This window comes from Mus musculus, chromosome 14, assembly GCF_000001635.26.
Source record: "Mus musculus strain C57BL/6J chromosome 14, GRCm38.p6 C57BL/6J".
NCBI lineage: Eukaryota > Metazoa > Chordata > Mammalia > Rodentia > Muridae > Mus > Mus musculus.
In genome coordinates, this window is record NC_000080.6 from 51,984,428 (window position 1) to 52,002,582 (window position 18,155).

At 51.3% G+C, this 18,155-nt stretch overlaps 1 protein-coding gene and 1 long non-coding RNA gene across 19 annotated transcripts in view; one reads left to right on the forward strand and one right to left on the reverse strand.

The window, feature by feature from the left end:
• Arhgef40 (Rho guanine nucleotide exchange factor (GEF) 40) overlaps positions 1 to 18,155 on the forward strand; it is a 21,820-nt gene continuing 3,665 nt past the window's right edge. For 3 of the 18 annotated variants that reach the window (XM_006519045.3, XM_006519041.4, XM_006519042.4), the window contains exons 1-19: positions 8 to 564; positions 2,976 to 3,173; positions 4,275 to 5,511; positions 5,621 to 5,788; positions 6,477 to 6,603; positions 7,174 to 7,270; positions 7,385 to 7,465; positions 7,587 to 7,703; positions 9,667 to 9,762; positions 9,856 to 9,971; positions 10,453 to 10,579; positions 11,639 to 11,761; positions 11,837 to 11,980; positions 12,449 to 13,059; positions 13,186 to 13,420; positions 13,717 to 13,803; positions 15,396 to 15,611; positions 16,422 to 16,592; positions 17,858 to 18,035. In XM_006519045.3, the coding sequence (XP_006519108.1) occupies positions 562 to 564; positions 2,976 to 3,173; positions 4,275 to 5,511; positions 5,621 to 5,788; positions 6,477 to 6,603; positions 7,174 to 7,270; positions 7,385 to 7,465; positions 7,587 to 7,703; positions 9,667 to 9,762; positions 9,856 to 9,971; positions 10,453 to 10,579; positions 11,639 to 11,761; positions 11,837 to 11,980; positions 12,449 to 13,059; positions 13,186 to 13,420; positions 13,717 to 13,803; positions 15,396 to 15,611; positions 16,422 to 16,592; positions 17,858 to 18,035 (4,132 nt within the window). In that variant the 5' untranslated portion in view covers positions 8 to 561. Of the gene's footprint in view, positions 565 to 877; positions 2,796 to 2,975; positions 3,174 to 4,274; positions 5,512 to 5,620; positions 5,789 to 6,476; positions 6,604 to 7,173; positions 7,271 to 7,384; positions 7,466 to 7,586; positions 7,704 to 9,666; positions 9,763 to 9,855; positions 9,972 to 10,452; positions 10,580 to 11,638; positions 11,762 to 11,836; positions 11,981 to 12,448; positions 13,060 to 13,185; positions 13,613 to 13,716; positions 13,805 to 15,395; positions 15,612 to 16,421; positions 16,593 to 17,857; positions 18,036 to 18,155 lie in introns of those variants that run through there. The other 15 variants (NM_198249.4, NM_001145921.1, NM_001145922.1 and 12 more) reach the window with 9 other exon arrangements.
• On the reverse strand, positions 1,962 to 4,402 carry Gm16617 (predicted gene, 16617). The gene is made up of 3 exons (NR_045728.1): positions 4,263 to 4,402; positions 3,093 to 3,214; positions 1,962 to 2,412 (listed from the first exon to the last, which is right to left on the reverse strand). It is a non-coding gene; the product is annotated as a predicted gene, 16617 (long non-coding RNA).

Below are 18,155 nucleotides of genomic sequence, written 5' to 3' on the forward strand. Positions count from 1 at the left end.
GGGGGAATACCCTAATTTCCCGGCCTTCAGCTCTACCTAAAGGGAACTAAAGGCTGTGGATCGACCTGGGCCCCAGGACCTTGCCAAGCCTTGCCACGGACCGGAGATGTGTCATGGACCCTAGAGATGGAAGAAGGCTTTTGGCCGCCGGGCAACCTGGGACCTAGGCGGGTCCCCTGCAGGGTCCCGAGCTGAGGCTGAACTGATCCCGCAGAGCGAAGAAGACGCGGGAAACCCGGGGCGTCCTCAGCTGGGCGGTTCTCGGAGGGGGCGGGGCGGGCTGGCAGCAGACAGCCAGGGGAGCGGAGGCGAGGCTTGTGGCCAGGGTTGGGGGGGCTTCTCGGCTGGGGTCCCGGGCTGGGCGGGGCGGTGCAGGCGGCCGTCTCGGCCCTCCCTGGCGGGGCCCCCGCGGCCTGGGCTGCCGAACGAGCGGGGAGAGCCGCGGTCGCCGCGCGAGTTGTCCTGCAGCTAGACCCGGCGAGACTGAGCGCCCGGAGGGAGGCGGTGGCTCACCCGCCCCGCCCGCCCGCCGGAGAGTGGGACACCTCCCGACGCCGAGCCATGGTGAGTCCCGCGAAGCACCCCGGTGTCCCCTCGGCCTTCGCGCAGCCCGCTCCGGGCCCCCAGCCCCGTGCCTCTTGTGCCCGCTTAGCGCTCCTTGGCGCTTCGGAGACTCTCCACCCTCCCATCCCCCCTTCTTTTCTTCGATCTGCGGTCCTGCTGCCTGCTCAGTCCCTACCGAGTATTGCCATGACCCTTTCTTTCTTCTGTGCCACCTCCCCATCCTTCGATGGTCTTTGCACACATCCCACCCCCGGTCTTTTTGGTCCTACCCAGTCTTCTTTTGCTGAGTTTTCCCTCCCCCTCCCTATCTCAGTTTTTCACTCCTGGAGACCCTCTGCGAGTTGGTCTGGCGGCAGCCCTTGAAAGGGCACTGTCCTGGGTCATGAGAACTGACCTGCCTGGAACCACCATTTTCCATCCCAGTCCCCAAACCCGGTGAGATGGGCCCACCCATCCGGCCCTGAGGGACTAGCCACAGCTGTGGCTGGGCCAGGGCCAAAGGGCATGTCCAAAGGGAAATTCCCTCACAGAAAGGGGGCTGTTTGGGGGTGGGTAGGGGGTGTTCCGCAGTACCAATGGGCGTGACGTTGCCAGAGCCAAAACCATAGTTTTTGGGACAAAGTTCCCCGAGGTTCATGCAGCTGCAGGGAACTGAGCTGTTCCTGACAGTGCCTGCCTCAGAGCACTGTCGCTGCAGGGAGGGATCTGGATGGAATCCTGTAGAGCAGAGGCTCGGAGAGCAGCAGCTCAGGGTACCAGAAGCCCATGTCAACCAGAGTGAACACTAAGCCCGGAACTTTCCGGCCAGAAGTACTATGAAGTACTACGGGGAGAGCGCCCACTGCCCAGGCGGGTGCAGCCTATAATGCTCATTGCAGAGTGGAGGAGGGGGAGAGGCCCTGCCAGGGCAATGTCTACGGAGAGTCTGGGAAGCATCACCCTGCTCAGAGGGTTGGAGCAAGACAGGAACTAGGCCAGTGAGCGCTGACTCAGTCTCGCCCGTCGTTTGGTCCCAGCCGACCAGAGGCCTGGTGTCTTGGGCTCCTGCCCACCTCCGCCTGCTCCAGACCCCTCCTCCCCTCCTGCCGAGGCCGTTTCCTGTGGCTGCGACTCTTGTTCAGCCATGAGCTCACCGCCCCTAATGGGTTGCAGCTGCTTCGCTGCTCAAGCAGTAGCTCCCCGGATCCTAACTTCGGAGCTCGGGCCCACCCAACCTCACCCCTACCCTTCTTCCCACCCACGTACACAGTCCTGAGAACACTGAGGGTCTGTCTGCTCGCCCACACCTTGGAGCCAAGTTTGGGCTCTGATAACACAGAATGCTGGTCTCTGGGGTGTCTGAATACCCTAATCTTCCCAAACAGCCGGGATTAAGCAACTCTGGCTGGAGAGATTTCAGAGTAAAATAAGTAATTTTTGTCTTGGGGTGGAAGCAGAACCGTCTGCAATGGGTAGAGAGCTAGTAAATGCAAAGAGAGGTAGAGAAATAAATACTGCAAAATACTTTCCTCATTTACAGCAAAGACATCTGATAAACGGAACTTAAAAAGCCATCTTGAGAGAGATATGGACATGCAAAGAAGTAGACCCCAGAGTTGTTGTTTAGGAAGTGAGTGAAGAAACGTAGCCCAATGAATGATTCACTTAGGGAGTTGGTCAGTACGGGACACGACTTAGTCTTTGAGACAGGTTATCAGACAGAACCCTCTGGAACTAGAAAAAGAAAGAAAAAAAACTGGAATACATAGCATCAGACCACCTCCTCTCTTCTCCAAGAATTTTGGGTATGTCTTTATCTTCTTTCAAATGGCTCCACCATTTGATTCATTGTGGCCAATCCCACAGGTTCTGGGAATGAAAGAAAGGGATGCTATAAAGGCCTGAGATAGCCACAGTCTTCTCATCTTCTTTCTTCCCACCTATCAACCAACTATCTCTAGGATGCAGTAGTTTGTGAGTGGGCATACCTCCACTTACAATAAAGGTATCTGGATGGTGAGCTCGGGAGAATCCATTGGCAAAATGGCTGTGTAGAAACCCCATACCCCCCACCCATCCACCGAGAATTCTTAAGCATCAGATGGGTTCAGTGGCCCAGCCTGTCTCTTTCCTCCCGGGATGCAGTCACCTCAATTCACAAGTGCCTGGAACAATCCTGACCAGAGTCATCTATAACAAGTTCTCCCTGGATCACTAAAGCCAAAGTCTCAGAGCTTAAATGTGAAGCCATGGTAAGCCTGTGTGTGCTGACTGGCCAGGCCCCTCCTATTCCTGGGCTCATTCAGCCAGCATTTTCTGATTACTCACTGTGCACATATGATATGAGACATATCTATCTGCAAACTGGCCAACTCCCAAGGAGCCATGCTTAGAAAGTCTAGATGTCTATAGCTCGGTATTGTCTCTACCAGGAGCCTGAACCAGTGGAGGACTGTGTGCAGAGCACGCTTGCTGCCTTGTACCCGCCCTTTGAAGCCACAGCCCCAACCCTGTTGGGCCAGGTGTTCCAGGTGGTGGAGAGGACGTACCAGGAGGATGCGCTGAGGTACACGCTGGACTTCCTGGTACCTGCTAAACACCTGCTTGCCAAGGTCCAGCAGGAAGCCTGTGTGAGTGGCCATCAACCCTTTTCTGCCAGGCTAATTTCCTCCTGCTTAGAGACACAGTCTTACCAATAACCGTTCTCCCCAGGAGCCTTTAGGTCTCATTTGCCTGACCTCCCATGATTGTGACTACTCAGATACTAACAATCTGCAAGGGCATTCATTTTCCTTTAAGTTGACTCTTAACACATATTGACAACCCCTAAGAGACCCTGACTTATCCAGGACACGTTTCAAATGATGCCTCCTCGTGAGTATCTTAAAACACTCCCTCAGACCCAGACGCCACTGAGAAAAGATTCTCCATTTCTGTAGATATAAAGACTAGCGTAACTGCCTTTGATTCCTCCAAGACAGTGGCCTATGTTGTGCAGATCTCTGTGATGGCTGGGTCCTTCCCTTCCCACATAGGAAAGCTTCTTCCACCAAAGCAGCAACAGTTTGGGGAGTCTCTCTTCTGCCACATGGCCCTTTTCCCTGTCCCCTAGGGTTTGTTTTGTTCTGTTTTGTTTTAAGATTTTATTTACTGGGGCTGGTGAGATGCACAGCAGTTAAGAGTACAGACTGCTCTTCCTAAGGTCCTGAGTTCATTTCCTAGCAAACACACATGGTGGCTCAAAACCATCTATAATGAGATCTGACACCCTCTTCTGGGGTGTCTGAAGACAGCTACAGTGTACTTACGTATAATAAATAAATATGTATATGAGTACACTGTATCTGTACATGGTTGTGAGCCATCATGTGGTTGCTGGGAATTGAATCAGCCCCAGTGCTCTGGCCGCCTGGCCCAAAGATTTATTTATTATTATATCTAAGTACACTGTAGCTGTCTTCAGACACCCCAGAAGAGGGCTCCAGATCTCATTACAGATGGTTGTGAGCCACCATGTAGTTGCTGGGATTTGAACTCAGAAGAGCAGTCAGTGCTCTTAACCGCTGAGCCATCTCTACACACACACACACACACACACACACACACACACACACCGCCCAGGGATTTTAACCCATCCAACATAAGGCCAGCCCTGCCTAGTGTGGAATCGTCCCCTCCTGTTGGTTTCTTCAGCAGAGCCCTTGAGTATAGCCTCTTACTTCTCTCTCCAGGCCCAGTATAGTGGATTCCTCTTCTTCCACGAGGGCTGGCCACTCTGCTTGCATGAGCAGGTGGTAGTGCAGCTAGCGGCCCTTCCCTGGCAGCTGCTGCGCCCTGGAGACTTCTACCTGCAGGTAGTGCCTTCAGCAGCCCAGGCACCCCGGCTGGCACTGAAATGCCTGGCCCCAGGAGGTGGGCGGGTACAGGAGCTCCCAGTGCCCAGTGAAGCCTGTGCCTACCTCTTCACACCTGAGTGGCTACAAGGCATTAACAAGGACCGGCCAACAGGGCGCCTCAGCACCTGCCTTCTGTCCGCCCCCTCCGGGATCCAGCGGCTGCCCTGGGCTGAGCTCGTCTGCCCACGATTTGTGCACAAAGAGGGCCTCATGGTGGGACATCAACCAAGTACATTGCCTCCAGAACTGCCCTCTGGACCTCCAGGTCTTCCCAGCTCTCCACTCCCTGAGGAGGTACTTGGTACCCGGAGTCCTGGGGATGGACACAACGCTCCCGCAGAAGGTCCCGAGGGTGAATATGTGGAGCTGTTGGAGGTGACACTGCCTGTGAGGGGAAGCCCTGTAGATGCTGAGGCCTCGGGCCTCTCCCGGACCCGCACAGTACCCGCCCGTAAGAGCACTGGAGGGAAGGGCCGGCACCGGAGACACAGGGCGTGGATGAATCAGAAAGGCCTGGGATCTCGGGATCAGGATGGGACGCGGCCGCCTGGTGAGGGAAGTAGCACCGGGGCCTCTTCCGACTCACCTTCAGGGGCTGAGGCAGACCCAGATGCCACCGCCCTCCAGGCATCTGAGCCCCCGGCAGAGGCTCTCGGGGAAGCCCCTGAATCCTGCCTCCTGTCAGGGGAGGCTGTGGGAGGAGTGGGCCAGGGGGCTGAAGGACCACCTGGTACCCCTCGAAGAACCGGCAAAGGAAACAGAAGAAAGAAGCGAGCTGCGGGCAGAGGCGCTGGAAGCCGGGGAGGGGAGGGTACCTCACTCAGCCCCAGGGACAAAGAAGAGACCAGACAGCAGGAAGTCCTTGTCAGTCTGCCCTCACCCAGTGAACAGGAACCTGCAGAATGCAGCCTGGTTAAGGAGAAAGAGGATTCTGGGAAGCAAGAGTCTGAATCAAAAGAGGAACTCAAGCCAGCAGATGAAAAAGAGCCTGCACGCCCAGAAGACTATGAGCCTCCAGAAGAGGAGATCAGAGAGAGTGAGAAAGAGGAGTTGACCCCGCAGTGTACGGCAGGTGAGATGGCAATGGGGTCCAGGGGCAAGGGCTAAGGCAGGCTGGGCCAAGGGAGGGGACTAGAGAAGACTGGGAACACAATAGAGTAATTCTGCATCTGTCTGCACAGGATCCACAGGTCCAGAGTGGTTCCCATCTGAGCCCTCAACACAGCCCCTGGAGACTGTGCAGAATGTTAAAGGAGACAGCCTCCCAGAGGAAACTCCCCCAGTTTCTGTTTTGGATGACCCAGTTGTAGCTTGGGACTTGATGGCATCTGGATTCTTCGTTCTGACTGGTCAGTGAGCATCTCGTGAATAAAAGGGGCTGGGGAGATGGCTCAGTCGGCAAAGTGCCCGCTTCGAAAGCGTGAGGACTGAGCTTGGATCCCTAGCATCCATGTAAGAGCTGGCCTAGTATGGATGTGTAACCCCATCCATGGAAAGAAAGGGAAAGTTGAGACAGGTGGATGTCTTGGACTCTTTGGTCGGCCAGTCTAGCTGAACCAGAGCTTCTCCAGGTCCAGTGAGAGACCATGTCTACAAATAAATAAATAAATAAGTTGGTAGCCCAGCAGTAGGGGGCTGGGGGCGGGGAGTAAGCAAGCATCTTTAATCCCAACACTCAGGAAGTAGAGGCAGGCAGATCTCTGAGTTTGAGACCAGCATAGTCTACAGAGTGAGTTCCAGGACAGCCAAAGCTACACAGTAGAATCCTGTCTCAAACAAACAAACAAACAAAACAAAAAACAAAAAAGGGGGCGGGGTGATTGAGAAAAACACCTCAGACTGACCTCTGACCTCTATATATGTGCATACATGTGCACGCACGCACAAACAAGGACATGTTAGACACACACAGGGTAGGTGGGAAGGGGCTTTGGGAAAGTGAGGCAGTTGAAGTGGACTTGAGAGGGAGGGAAGGTGGCAGGGGGTTAGTCAAAGATTGACCCCAGCCAGGACAGCCTGGCCACTTTCTGTCTTCAGGAGGGGTAGATCAGACTGGGCGAGCTCTGCTGACAATCACGCCTCCACCTCCGTGCCTTCCTGAGGAGTCCTCACCCTCCCAAGAGACACTGAGCACTGCTCTCCGTTACCTCCACTCACTGCTTAGGTAAGCCTCGTAGACCTCACTACCCTGGGCATTAATGGACAGAGTCAGGGAGGACCTGCCTCCTGTCACAGGATACTACTGGCCTGCTATTTCAGCCCTCAGGTTTTCAAGCTGTTGACCTTGAACTTTCACTTCTGACATTTAGGGTGTCCTTCATGATCTTCAAAGTCAACCCTGCTGACTCTCTCTGTACTTTACGACAGCACCCAGGTTACCAGTGCACAGATCTGTTCACCCAACAAACGCTTTGTGTACACTGAGTACCTATTGACAAATGCTATAGCCTTGAATTTATACCATTATAGCACATAGGGTTCTAAGCCCTCTGACCCGATAGCCATGTCAACGTAGGCTCTTGATGGTTAGGTTGCATATGGGAGACGTGACCCAGACATTGACCGTTTGCGCATTGCTCCCCAAATAATACTAACTTGCGAAGACTGTTAGCACTAAGCCAGAAGATCTGTATTCTTCTTTGGTCTCTCTTTGTTGTCTCCCCACTATGCACAGACACTCACACACACACACACACACACACACACACACCTTTGGCTATCCTTGCCTCCACAGGCCTGATCTGCAGTTACTGGGGCTGACCATCCTCCTTGACCTTCGCAAGGCACCTCCACTGCCTCCAGCACTTCTTCCTGCCTTGAGTCAGCTTCAGGTAATCAATTACTTGAGACAGGCTTGTCCCCTTAGAGCCTCGCTTTTCCCCAGTGGCAGCCATTCCAGGTCATTCAACTGTCCAAAGTGTAGGGATATTCTTCTTTGCCCTCAGGACTCAGGCGAGCCTCCGCTCATTCAGCGGCTGGTGATCCTCATTCATGAAGACCCTCCAGCTGAACTCTGTGGATTTCAGGTTGGTTGTCTTCCACGTAGTTCCCCATTAGTAATGGAGAGGGGAGGGAAGGCTGATCTCCCAGATTGGTCTGAATCACCAGGGGCCTGTGCAGAAAACTCCCGTTTTTGTATGTCTACAGGGAGCTGAGTTGCTGTCAGAGAAGGATCTGAAAAGAGTGGCCAAGCCAGAGGAGCTACAGTGGGACTTAGGAGGTCACAGGGACCTCTCCCCCAACCACTGGGCAGAGATACATCAGGTAAACTCCTTCAGCCCCTAGGATCCAGGGAGCTGGAAAAGACCCAGCTAAGGGCAGTGAAGGAGAAAAGATAGAGACAAACATAACTGTGGGGTTGGGAAAGAAGCAATGCATTCAGTTCGGACAAAGAGTTCTGACTCGTGAACTGTGAACCACTGAGAACGTGGGAGGGAGTTGTTAAATTCTTCTTTTTTCCATTTATTTATGTGTATGCATGTTTTTCTGCGTGTATGTATGTATTTTTGTCTGTTGCTCTGGAAGTCAGAAGAGGGCAACAGATCCCCTGGAACTACAGAAGATTATAAGCCAACAACATGTGGGGCTGGGAACTGAACCCCAGTCCTCTTCAAGAGCAACAGTGCTCTTACCACCACCACCCCCCTTCTTCTTTTCAGACAGGTTTCTCTGTGTAGACCTGGCTGTCCTGGAACTCACTTTGTAGACCAGGCTGGCCTCGAACTCAGAAATCCGCCAGTCTCTGCCTCCCAAGTGCTGGGTTTAAAGGCATGCGCCCCACCACCACCCGGCACAACAAGGACTCTTAACCTGTGAAACATCTTTCCAGCTATCACCCAAATTTTTAAAATCTTTTAAAACATTTTTAAAGATTTATTTTATTTTTAAGCATGAATATACATACATACATACATGTGTCTGTGTATCTATGTGAGTAAATGTCATGTGTGTGGGTGTCCTTAGAAGCCAGAGGCATCAGAACCCCTGAATCTGGAGTTACAGTTGTGAGTGCTGGGAGTCAAATGTGGATACTCTGGTGGAGCAATACATGCTCTTAAGCACTGAGCCATCTCTCCAGCTCCCTGCCCCCCAAGTATGTCAAATTCTTAACTTGACATTAAGTAATGTATGCTTGCTAGTGGGAGATGCTAAACAAGTAGAGGTGTGTTTGTGATAGTTACATGGGTTTCTAGAAAGTTCTGAGAGTAGAAAAATTGATTCCATGTGGCCTGGCAAGTCACTTTCCCTCACTTCTGGAGATGGTGCCCCTTTCTGTACCTGCTTCCTACACCAGTATGCACAAAGTGCAGGATCTTTTACCACCAACTGATGTACCAGTTGTGCATGGTCTCTATGTAGATTCCATCGGTTACCTTCATGCTCCTATGAATCTAAGTGTTGTGAGTTTCTCAGAGAGAAGAATCAACACAATCACAGATGAATGCAAACAGGGTTTCTTGGCATGGTTGTGTATCAGAGGGAAAGCAGATGAAGGGGAGATGGGACTTAAAGACCAGAGAGAGGCAAAGGAAACTCACCCACTAAGCTGTACCGCTACAGCCATGCTTGGTGCCAGGCCAATATCATTTCCTTAAATTTTATAAAATCTACTTTTATTCTAACTTTACTATTGAGTAAAATGAGTTTGGGGATTTGTAAGGTTACTCAATATTATATAACTTGAAAGCAACAAAATCAGTAACTAAACCCAGCATTATATCCATAAAACTCTCCAGGACTCCCATCTCCATCCTGTGGCTAACTGGCTGGCTTGCTTGCTTGCTTGCTTCCATTTTCTTTCTTCTTTATTTCTTTGTTTTTAAAACAGGGTCTTGGGGCTGGTGAGATGGCTCAGTGGGTAAGAGCACCCGACTGCTCTTCCGAAGGTCCGAAGTTCAAATCCCAGCAACCACATGGTGGCTCACAACCATCCGTAACAAAATCTGACTCCCTCTTCTGGAGTGTCTGAAGACAGCGACAGTGTACCTATATATAATAAATAAAATATTTTTTTAAAAAAAGTTCTTTAAAAAAAAAAAAAACAGGGTCTTTTTTTATAGCCCTGGCTGTTCTGGACCTCACTTTGTAGACCAGGCTAGCATCAAATTCAGAGATCCACCTGCCTCTGCCTTCTGACTTCTGGGATTAAAGACCTGTGCCACCACATCCATCTTATTTCTTATCCTACACCCCATCCCTTAACTCTATCTCTGTATGTGGGTTTCAGGAAGTGGCAAGGCTATGCACCTTGTGCCAAGGCGTGTTGACCTCCGTACGGCAGGCCATTGAGGAGCTAGAGGGAACAGCAGAACCCAAAGAAGAGGTATGGAGTGACATGGAATAATGGCAGATGTGAAAAGGATAGGACTGGGGTAGGCACTCTCTAGTGGAACTCAAAATGTTTCATTGTCCCAAGGAGGCCGTGGGAATGCCTGAGCCTCTGCAAAAGGTGCTGGCAGATCCTCGGCTGACAGCACTACAGAGGAACGGAGGAGCCATCCTGATGCGCCTGCGCTCCGCCCACAGCAGCAAGTAAGAGAGGCAAGTGGGAGGGAGACAGCAGAGAGGCGTCTGAAACCTTAAGCGACAGATAATCCTTTTTCAAAAATATTATTTATTTAATATATACAAATACACTGCAGCTGTCTTCAGACACACCAGAAGAGAGCATCGGATCCTATTGTAGATGGTTGTGTTTGCTGGGATTTGAACTCAGGACCTCTGGAAGATCAGTCAGTGCTCTTAACCACTGAGCCATCTCTCCAGCCCCGCAACAGATAATTCTTACTCTATGTTTATCCACCTCCACAATATCCCCCGTGTGCTAGTTATGATTAGAAATGAGGACGTGGAGGATGAGAGATGCTAAATATCTCAGCCAGGCTAACTCAGCAAGAGAAGTTACAGTACAAGTCTGATTCCAGTGCCACAACACCTCTGATGTTTGCATCTCTGAGGGTACAAAGGTAAAACTGACCAGGGCAGAGACTCAATGTCACCTCTCTTTCCCCAGGCTAGAGGGCCCAGGCCCAGCTGAGCTATACCAGGAGGTAGATGAGGCCATTCACCAACTTGTGCGTCTGTCCAACCTACGAGTGCAGCAGCAGGAAGAACGGCAGCGCCTGCGCCAAGTCCAGCAGGTAAAGAGACCCCCATTACCCTTGCTCAGCCTGGGAGCCTAGCCTCCGCTTATTAGCATCTCTGTTAATACTAAACGGTATCCTTCCAGCTTCCCTCCTCCCGCTCCTACAGTGAGAAGAGTCATCCAAAAGTCCGTGCTAAAGGGGAGCCAGGGCTTTGTGTTCTGGAGAAACTGCCTCTCAGCTTCTGCTATTCTATGGGGCGGGGGAGGGGGGGAGAGAGAGGGTGTGGCTGTCTCTATTGATTACCTGTCTCCACCCGTTTAAAAAAAATATTTTAAGGACAGAATTTGGAGTTTAAAGTGCTTACTTAGCTTTGAGATCTCTCTGCCAGGCATGAGACGCTGCTGCTGAGTAAGTAGCCTATTGGTACACAGTTAGGACAGCACACGGGTGGACAGGAGGAGAAGTGATTTCAGCATAGACCTCGGAAGTGGCTGTCGTTGGCACCGGCCTCGAGGAACGTACTGAGGCTTCTCATTCTCCAACTGCTCCACCCCGGCTTCCAGACCTGCTTCAGAGGGAAAAAAAATTAGTCAAATGTTTCAGAGCAAGTAGGAGGTTCCATCTAGCTCTCCGTATGAAAGAAGAACTGGACACCCCACACACACACACACACACACACACACACACACACACACACACATTCAGACCACTTCCTGAGCCATCCTGCAGGCTGGGTGCCTAGGTCTCCTGCCTGCTACTCAGCAGGGCTCAGAGGCTGTGCAGTTCCTCTTGGTCCTCTGTCTGAGTAACTTGTACCCTCCTGTCTCTCATTCATATCAGTTTATCTGCCTCCTCGTCCTGGCCTTGCCCTGGCACACTAACCTGTGTCTCCTGCCAGCTCTGCTTCATACGACACTTTACCAAAGATGACGTACCCACTCTCTCGTTTAATCCTGTCGGAGCACTTATCATTCACTGTATCAATCCCACAGCACCAGTGAGACAAAAATGACGGAGGGTCTGTGCATTGGGGTGATGGCGGCTGAGTGGACCTTAGTCTGGCCACCCCACAGACCCCACACACACCTCACAGACTTCTTCTACCCTCCTCAGGTGTTGCAGTGGCTGTCTGGCCCAGGAGAAGAGCAGCTGGCAAGCTTCTCCATGCCGGGGAACTCACTGTCAGTCTTGCAAGAGACAGAACTTCGATTCAGGGCTTTTAGCACAGAAGTGCAGGTAAGGACAGAGAGGAGATGGGGTGGAGGTGTCACTGGGGAAAACTCAAGTCTGAACACACACCCCTATCTCCAGGAGCGCCTAGTCCAAGCCCGGGAAGCTTTGGCTCTGGAGGAGGACCTTACCTCCCAGAAAGTTCTAGACATCTTTGAACAACGGTTGGAGCAGGCTGAGAGCGGCCTCCACCGGGCCCTCAGGCTACAGCGCTTCTTCCAGCAGGTGAGGACAGCATCCTTCTGAGCTGATTTTTCTCTCAGCCTGGAGCGGCTGGTCAGGCCGTTGTTACAGTGGTACCTTGGGGCTGGAGAGATGGTTAAGACCACTGGCTGCTCTTCCAGAGGTCCCGAGTTCAATTCCCAACAACTACATGGTGACTCACCAACCATCTTTAATAAGATCTAGTGCCCTCTTCTGGGCTGCGGGCATACGTGCAGGCAGAACACTGTATTCATAAAAATAAATCTTTAAAAAAAAAATTAGCATGCCCAGGCAGAATGACCTGAGCCCTGAGAAAGGTCCTCTGTAGACATTACACATCTGCACACATCTGCTGTGAAAGCTAGTGAAGCGCTATGTGAAAAAGGCTTAGTTTTGCTCCCCGGGAATCCATTGGGAATGGAATTTGTGATTGGGAGTGGGTGTGTCCTCACCTTTTTTCTCTAGCTCCAACCTGTTCGGCTTTTGTAGGCACACGAATGGGTAGATGAGGGCTCTGCTCGGCTGGCAGGAGCTGGGTCTGGTCGTGAAGCTCTGCTGGCAGCCCTAGCCCTGCGGAGGGCCCCAGAACCCAGTGCAGGCACCTTCCAAGAGATGCGAGCCCTGGCCCTGGACTTGGGCAGCCCCGCAGCCCTTCGAGAGTGGGGCCGATGTCGGGCACGCTGCCAGGAGCTGGAAAGAAGGATTCAGCAGCAGCTGGGAGAGGAGGCCAGTCCTAGAAGCCACCGACGACGTCGGGCAGACAGTGCCAGCAGCGCAGGGGCCCAGCACGGAGCCCATAGCCCTTCACCCAGCCTCAGTTCCCTGCTGCTTCCCAGCAGCCCTGGGCCACGGGCAGCCCCATCACATTGCTCTCTGACCCCATGTGGGGAGGATTATGAGGAAGAAGGCCTTGAGCTAGCTCCAGAAACAGATGGAAGACCCCCAAGGGCTGTGCTAATCCGAGGACTGGAGGTCACCAGTACTGAAGTGGTAGACAGGACATGTTCGCCCCGAGAACACGTACTATTGGGCCGGGCTGGAGGGCCAGATGGACCCTGGGGAATAGGTACCCCTCGAATGGAACGCAAACGAAGCATCAGGTGAGAGTTCAGACCAATTGTGTCTAATAAGCAAGCAGAAAGGACAATATACTTTTGGGGGAGGGGACGGTAGTGACTCCTTCCCATACCAGAGTGACACCTCTGCTACTCTGGTTGTACCCACAGCGCCCAGCAGCGTCTAGTGTCTGAACTGATTGCCTGTGAGCAGGAGTACGTAACCACCCTGAATGAGCCAGTGCCGCTGCCTGGGCCTGAGCTAACGCCTGAGCTTCGATGCACCTGGGCTGCAGCCCTGAGTGTCCGAGAGAGGCTTCGCAGCTTCCACGGGACACACTTTCTACAAGAGCTTCAGGGCTGCGCCGCCCACCCCCTGCGCATTGGGGCCTGCTTCCTTCGCCATGTGAGCAGTCCACCACTTCCAAGTCTTCTTCCTTCTCGTGTTCTGCCCTATCCACCATCCCGCAACTGCTGCTGCCCCCTACCCTCTCGCACTTGAGAAGTCCCGGGGGCCCTGTACCTCACCTTGGTACTTGTTCTCAAGTGTTGTGTGGATGTCACTGTCTCTTCAAAGAGCCTTTCTAATCCTTGGCAGGTGGAGTGCCTTCTGCTTATCCTCCTGGGTTAGTGGGGATGGGCGAAGGCATTTAGAGCTCTCACCAGCCAGAGTCACTCCCTATCTCTTCCTTACCGGCACAGGGGGATCAGTTCAACCTCTATGCACAGTTCGTGAAGCACAGGCATAAACTGGAGAGTGGTCTGGCTGCGCTCACCCCCTCGGTCAAGGTAAACTTTCCTTCAACTCCTAGGAAAGTGGGTTGATGGGATAGTTTAGTAGGTAAGGACACAGCGGCCACGACCAATAAACCAGACCCATCCCAGAAGCAACCTGCTAAAATGATAGAACTGATTGTTGCCAGTGAGTCTTCTGACTCACTGCACGCGCGCGCGCACGCGCACACACACACGTGCACACATATGCATGCAAAGACATGTGCACGCATACACTCAAGCACACACACACACACACACACACACAAAATAAGTTAGAATGAGAAAATGTTTTTAGGAGAAAGGACCAGAATGACCTAAGAACTCACCCCACCGTGAACTCTCAGGGAAAACAATCTTTCATGGATGTACCCAGGAACATTCTCCAGGAATCTCCAATAACCTCCAGACTGCTGTCTGAGAACCAGGAGGGTCTCCTAGTATTGCACTGAGAGGCAGAAGAGGCTGAGCTCTTACCCAGATTCCCCCACTGGAAGGAATCTGGGCAAAACTGTTGATTCCTTGGGTCTCTTGGTTTTTGTTTTCTTGCGTTGTGGTTTTGGTTGGTTGGTTGGTTGGTTGGTTGGTTGGTTGGTTGGTTGGTTCGTTGCTTTGTTTTAAGATTTATTTGTTTTTAATTTTATGTGTGTGACTGTTCGCCTGCAGGTATGTATGTGTGTTATGACTGAGCCTAGTGCACAAGGAGGCCAGAAGAGGATATCAGATCACCTGAAACTGGAATTACAGATACTTGTGAGCCATTGTGTGGGTGCTGGGAACTGAACCAGGTCCTCTGCAAGAGCAGTAAGTGCTCTTAACTGCTGAGCTCTCTCTTCAGCCTCTAGGCCTGTTTGTGTCTACAGGTGATAAGCAAGGACAGTATGCACTGTGTCCAGCTGGGAACATAAGGAGCAGAGGATTCCGTATGAAAGGATGTGAAAATGACTGCAAAAGCCAGGGGGCTTGCACTGCTATGAGCTGGGTTCTCCTCCAGCACAGTCATGTGTGGGAACTCACAGGACAATTCACAGGAGTTGGTTCTCTTTCCATTATCTGGGTCCTAGGGATGGAACTTGATTCCCATGCTTGGTGGCAAGTTCCTTTAGGTTCTGAGCTGTCTCACTTACCTCTACTTTTCTTTCTCTTTACTCAAAAAAGAAAAGAAAAAAAAACTTTTTTTAAACAAATTTTTATTATTGGAGCATGTGCACACACCCACACACATGTACATACATACATATATGCATATGCACACACATATACACATATATACATATATGTATTCATATGTGTGATATATATGTATAGATATATATATACATAGATATACATAGATATATATATGCATATGCACTATGGTGCCCATGTGGAGATCAATTCTTTCCGAAATGTGGATCTTGGGAATGAAACTCAGGTTGTCAGGCTTACTAGAAAGCACCTTTACCCACTGAGTCTTGCAGGGCCCTTTCTTCACCTTTAAAAGTATTTGGTCCTCTGTTTCTTGAAGCCTGTACCCAGCCACCCAGCCTCTCACATTCCTGTCCCTAGACGTTGGCTCCTACCAGCCCCCACCCCTATTCTCATCCCCTGCTATGGTTTCACCCTAGGGTTCCATGGAGAGCAGCCCTTGCTTGCCCCGGGCCCTGCAGCAGCCACTGGAGCAGCTGGCTCGGTATGGACAGCTCCTGGAGGAGCTCCTGAGGGAAGCCGGGCCTGAGCTAAGCTCTGAACGCCAGGCCCTCAGGGCCGCTGTACAGTTGCTCCAGGAACAAGAGGCCCGAGGCAGAGATCTGCTTGCTGTGGAAGCTGTTCGAGGCTGTGAGGTAAGGTTCTGGGCTCCACTTCTACTTGCACAAACTGTGTAACTCTGTAGCCATAGAAAGTGTGGGCTGGTGACCATAGCACCAGAGCCGAGGTCCGTGGCCCTAGGCTCTGTCTAGCCCTTTGTTGCCTCATCTATAAATAACAAGTTCTGTCCAACATCCTCTGCTCTCCCTCCATCTGCAAGCGCTCTTCTGTTCCATCCAATTCTTCTCATTCCCTCTCTGCTCTCCTTCTCTAGCCTACCGTGGTTTTTCCTCGGCCTCATCTCTTTCCAGATTCCAAATCCAGAGCTCCCTCTAGATCAGCAGTTCTCAACCTGTAGGTCTCGACCCTTTGGGTGGTCAGAAAGGGGTTACATAAGACCATCAGAAAACACAGATATTTACATTATGATGTATATAACCATAGCAAAATTACAGATAGGAAGAAACAAAAATAATTTTAATGTTGGGGAAGGGGGAGGGGTGGTCACCACTACATGAGGAACTGTGTTAAAGGGTAGGAGCATTAGAAGGTTGAGAACCACTGCTCTAGATGGACCTCCCCATGTTCTTGGCTGGTTCTCTTCTTGCATCTGCAGTGTGCAAAGACTCCCCCATGGCCGGCTGGGTACCAACTCTGCAGTGCATCTCTTTATCTTTGTGCTGCTAGACATGTGTGTGTGAGAGACAATGGATGGGGTCCAGAGGCCCTTCCTGACTTCCTGACCATGCCAACAGCCAGGCCATTAGACCCCTTTCCCTCTAAATCCCTTCTGTCCCATAACGTCACACAAAGACCTCCTAACTGGCCTTTCCTTCTCTCTCCAGATAGATCTAAAGGAACAGGGACAGCTCTTGCATCGGGACCCTTTCACTGTCATCTGTGGCCGGAAAAAGTGCCTCCGCCACGTCTTCCTGTTTGAGGACCTGCTCTTATTCAGCAAGCTCAAGGGATCTGAAGGAGGATCCGAGACCTTCGTTTACAAGCAGGCTTTCAAGGTGTGCCACGTGGAGTGGGGGTACTGAGCTATGTTCTTCCTGAGAACTAGGAGTGCTCTAGAAGTTCAACCTCAAACCAAATTCAGAATCTTCATCACCTAAAATAGGTTTCACCTTTTAGTCATCGCTTCTAGGGTGCTAGCAGGTGAAAGAAATCCCCTGTCGTTGGTGAACCCCTTTGGGTTCTTCATGCAGAAGACTAAGGAGGCATTTTAAAACTGAATGGAGGCCGGGGGCGGTGGTGGCGCATGCCTTTAATCCCAGCACTCAGGAGGCAGAGGCAGGAGGATTTCTGAGTTCAAGGCCAGCCTGGTCTACAAAGTGAGTTCCAGGACAGCCAGGGCTATACAGAGAAACCCTGTCTCGAAAAACCAAAAAAAAAAAAAAAAAAAAACTGAATGGAAAAAGACCTTTGGTGGCTGGGTGGCAGTGGTGCATACCTTTAATCCCAGATTAAAGGCAGATCTGAGTCTGAGGCCAGCCTAGTCTACAGAGTGAGTTCCAGGACAGCCAGGGCTACACAGAGAAACTCTGTGGGGGAGGGGGGGGAGGAATATATATATATATGCACATCTTTTGAGTTGGTCCCTGCTATATGAAGAAAAAGGATAACACACCTCTTTTTTTTTTTAAATATTTATTTATTTATTATACATAAGTACACTGTAGCTGTCCTCAGACACTCCAGAAGAGGGAGTCAGATCTCGTTACGGATGGTTGTGAGCCACCATGTGGTTGCTGGGATTTGAACTCCGGACCTTTGGAAGAGCAGTCGGGTGCTCTTACCCACTGAGCCATCTCACCAGCCCGATAACACACCTCTTAATTTCACTGAACTAAATAGAACTCAAGAGGCAGGTGCTGCTTCAGGCATCTAGCCAAATATAAATATCCATAGCAACCCAAGGTCCTGGATCAGGCCAGATGGAATGATAAAAGGAGATGGAATGATAAAAGGTTCCCAAAGATCCTTGTATTAGTTCCACCTCTTAAGCAGTAGGCCAGAGACAAAGGTCTGTGTTTGGAACAGCACAGACATGCTAATACTACACTCTGGAAAATGTTGCTTCCCGTCTCTGAGTGAGCCTTACTTTCCCTTCTGTATATTACGCCTGCTAAGCAATGTAGCATGCCTGGTACCCGACAACTGTTGAGCAAACGTGTACTGAATATCGACCAAGCTAAACATAGCACTTGCCAGTGTGGTGCCACCTAATGAGGGACACCTCCATCCTCACAACCCAGTCTCTTCTGCCCTTCCTCAGACCGCTGACATGGGGCTGACAGAAAACATCGGGGACAGTGGACTCTGTTTCGAACTATGGTTTCGACGACGGCGTGCAAGAGAAGCATACACGTTGCAGGCTACTTCGCCAGAGACCAAACTCAAGTGGACAAGTTCTATTGCCCAGCTGCTGTGGAGACAGGCAGCCCACAACAAGGGTAACGGGCAGGCCACAGGGATGTTCTGCTTGGAATCAGTTACAGAAGTTTTCCTGGAGAGTGTGGAGACGGCTTGGGAAACTGTATAGGAGGTAGAAAAGATGCCTTAAGAAAAGATTG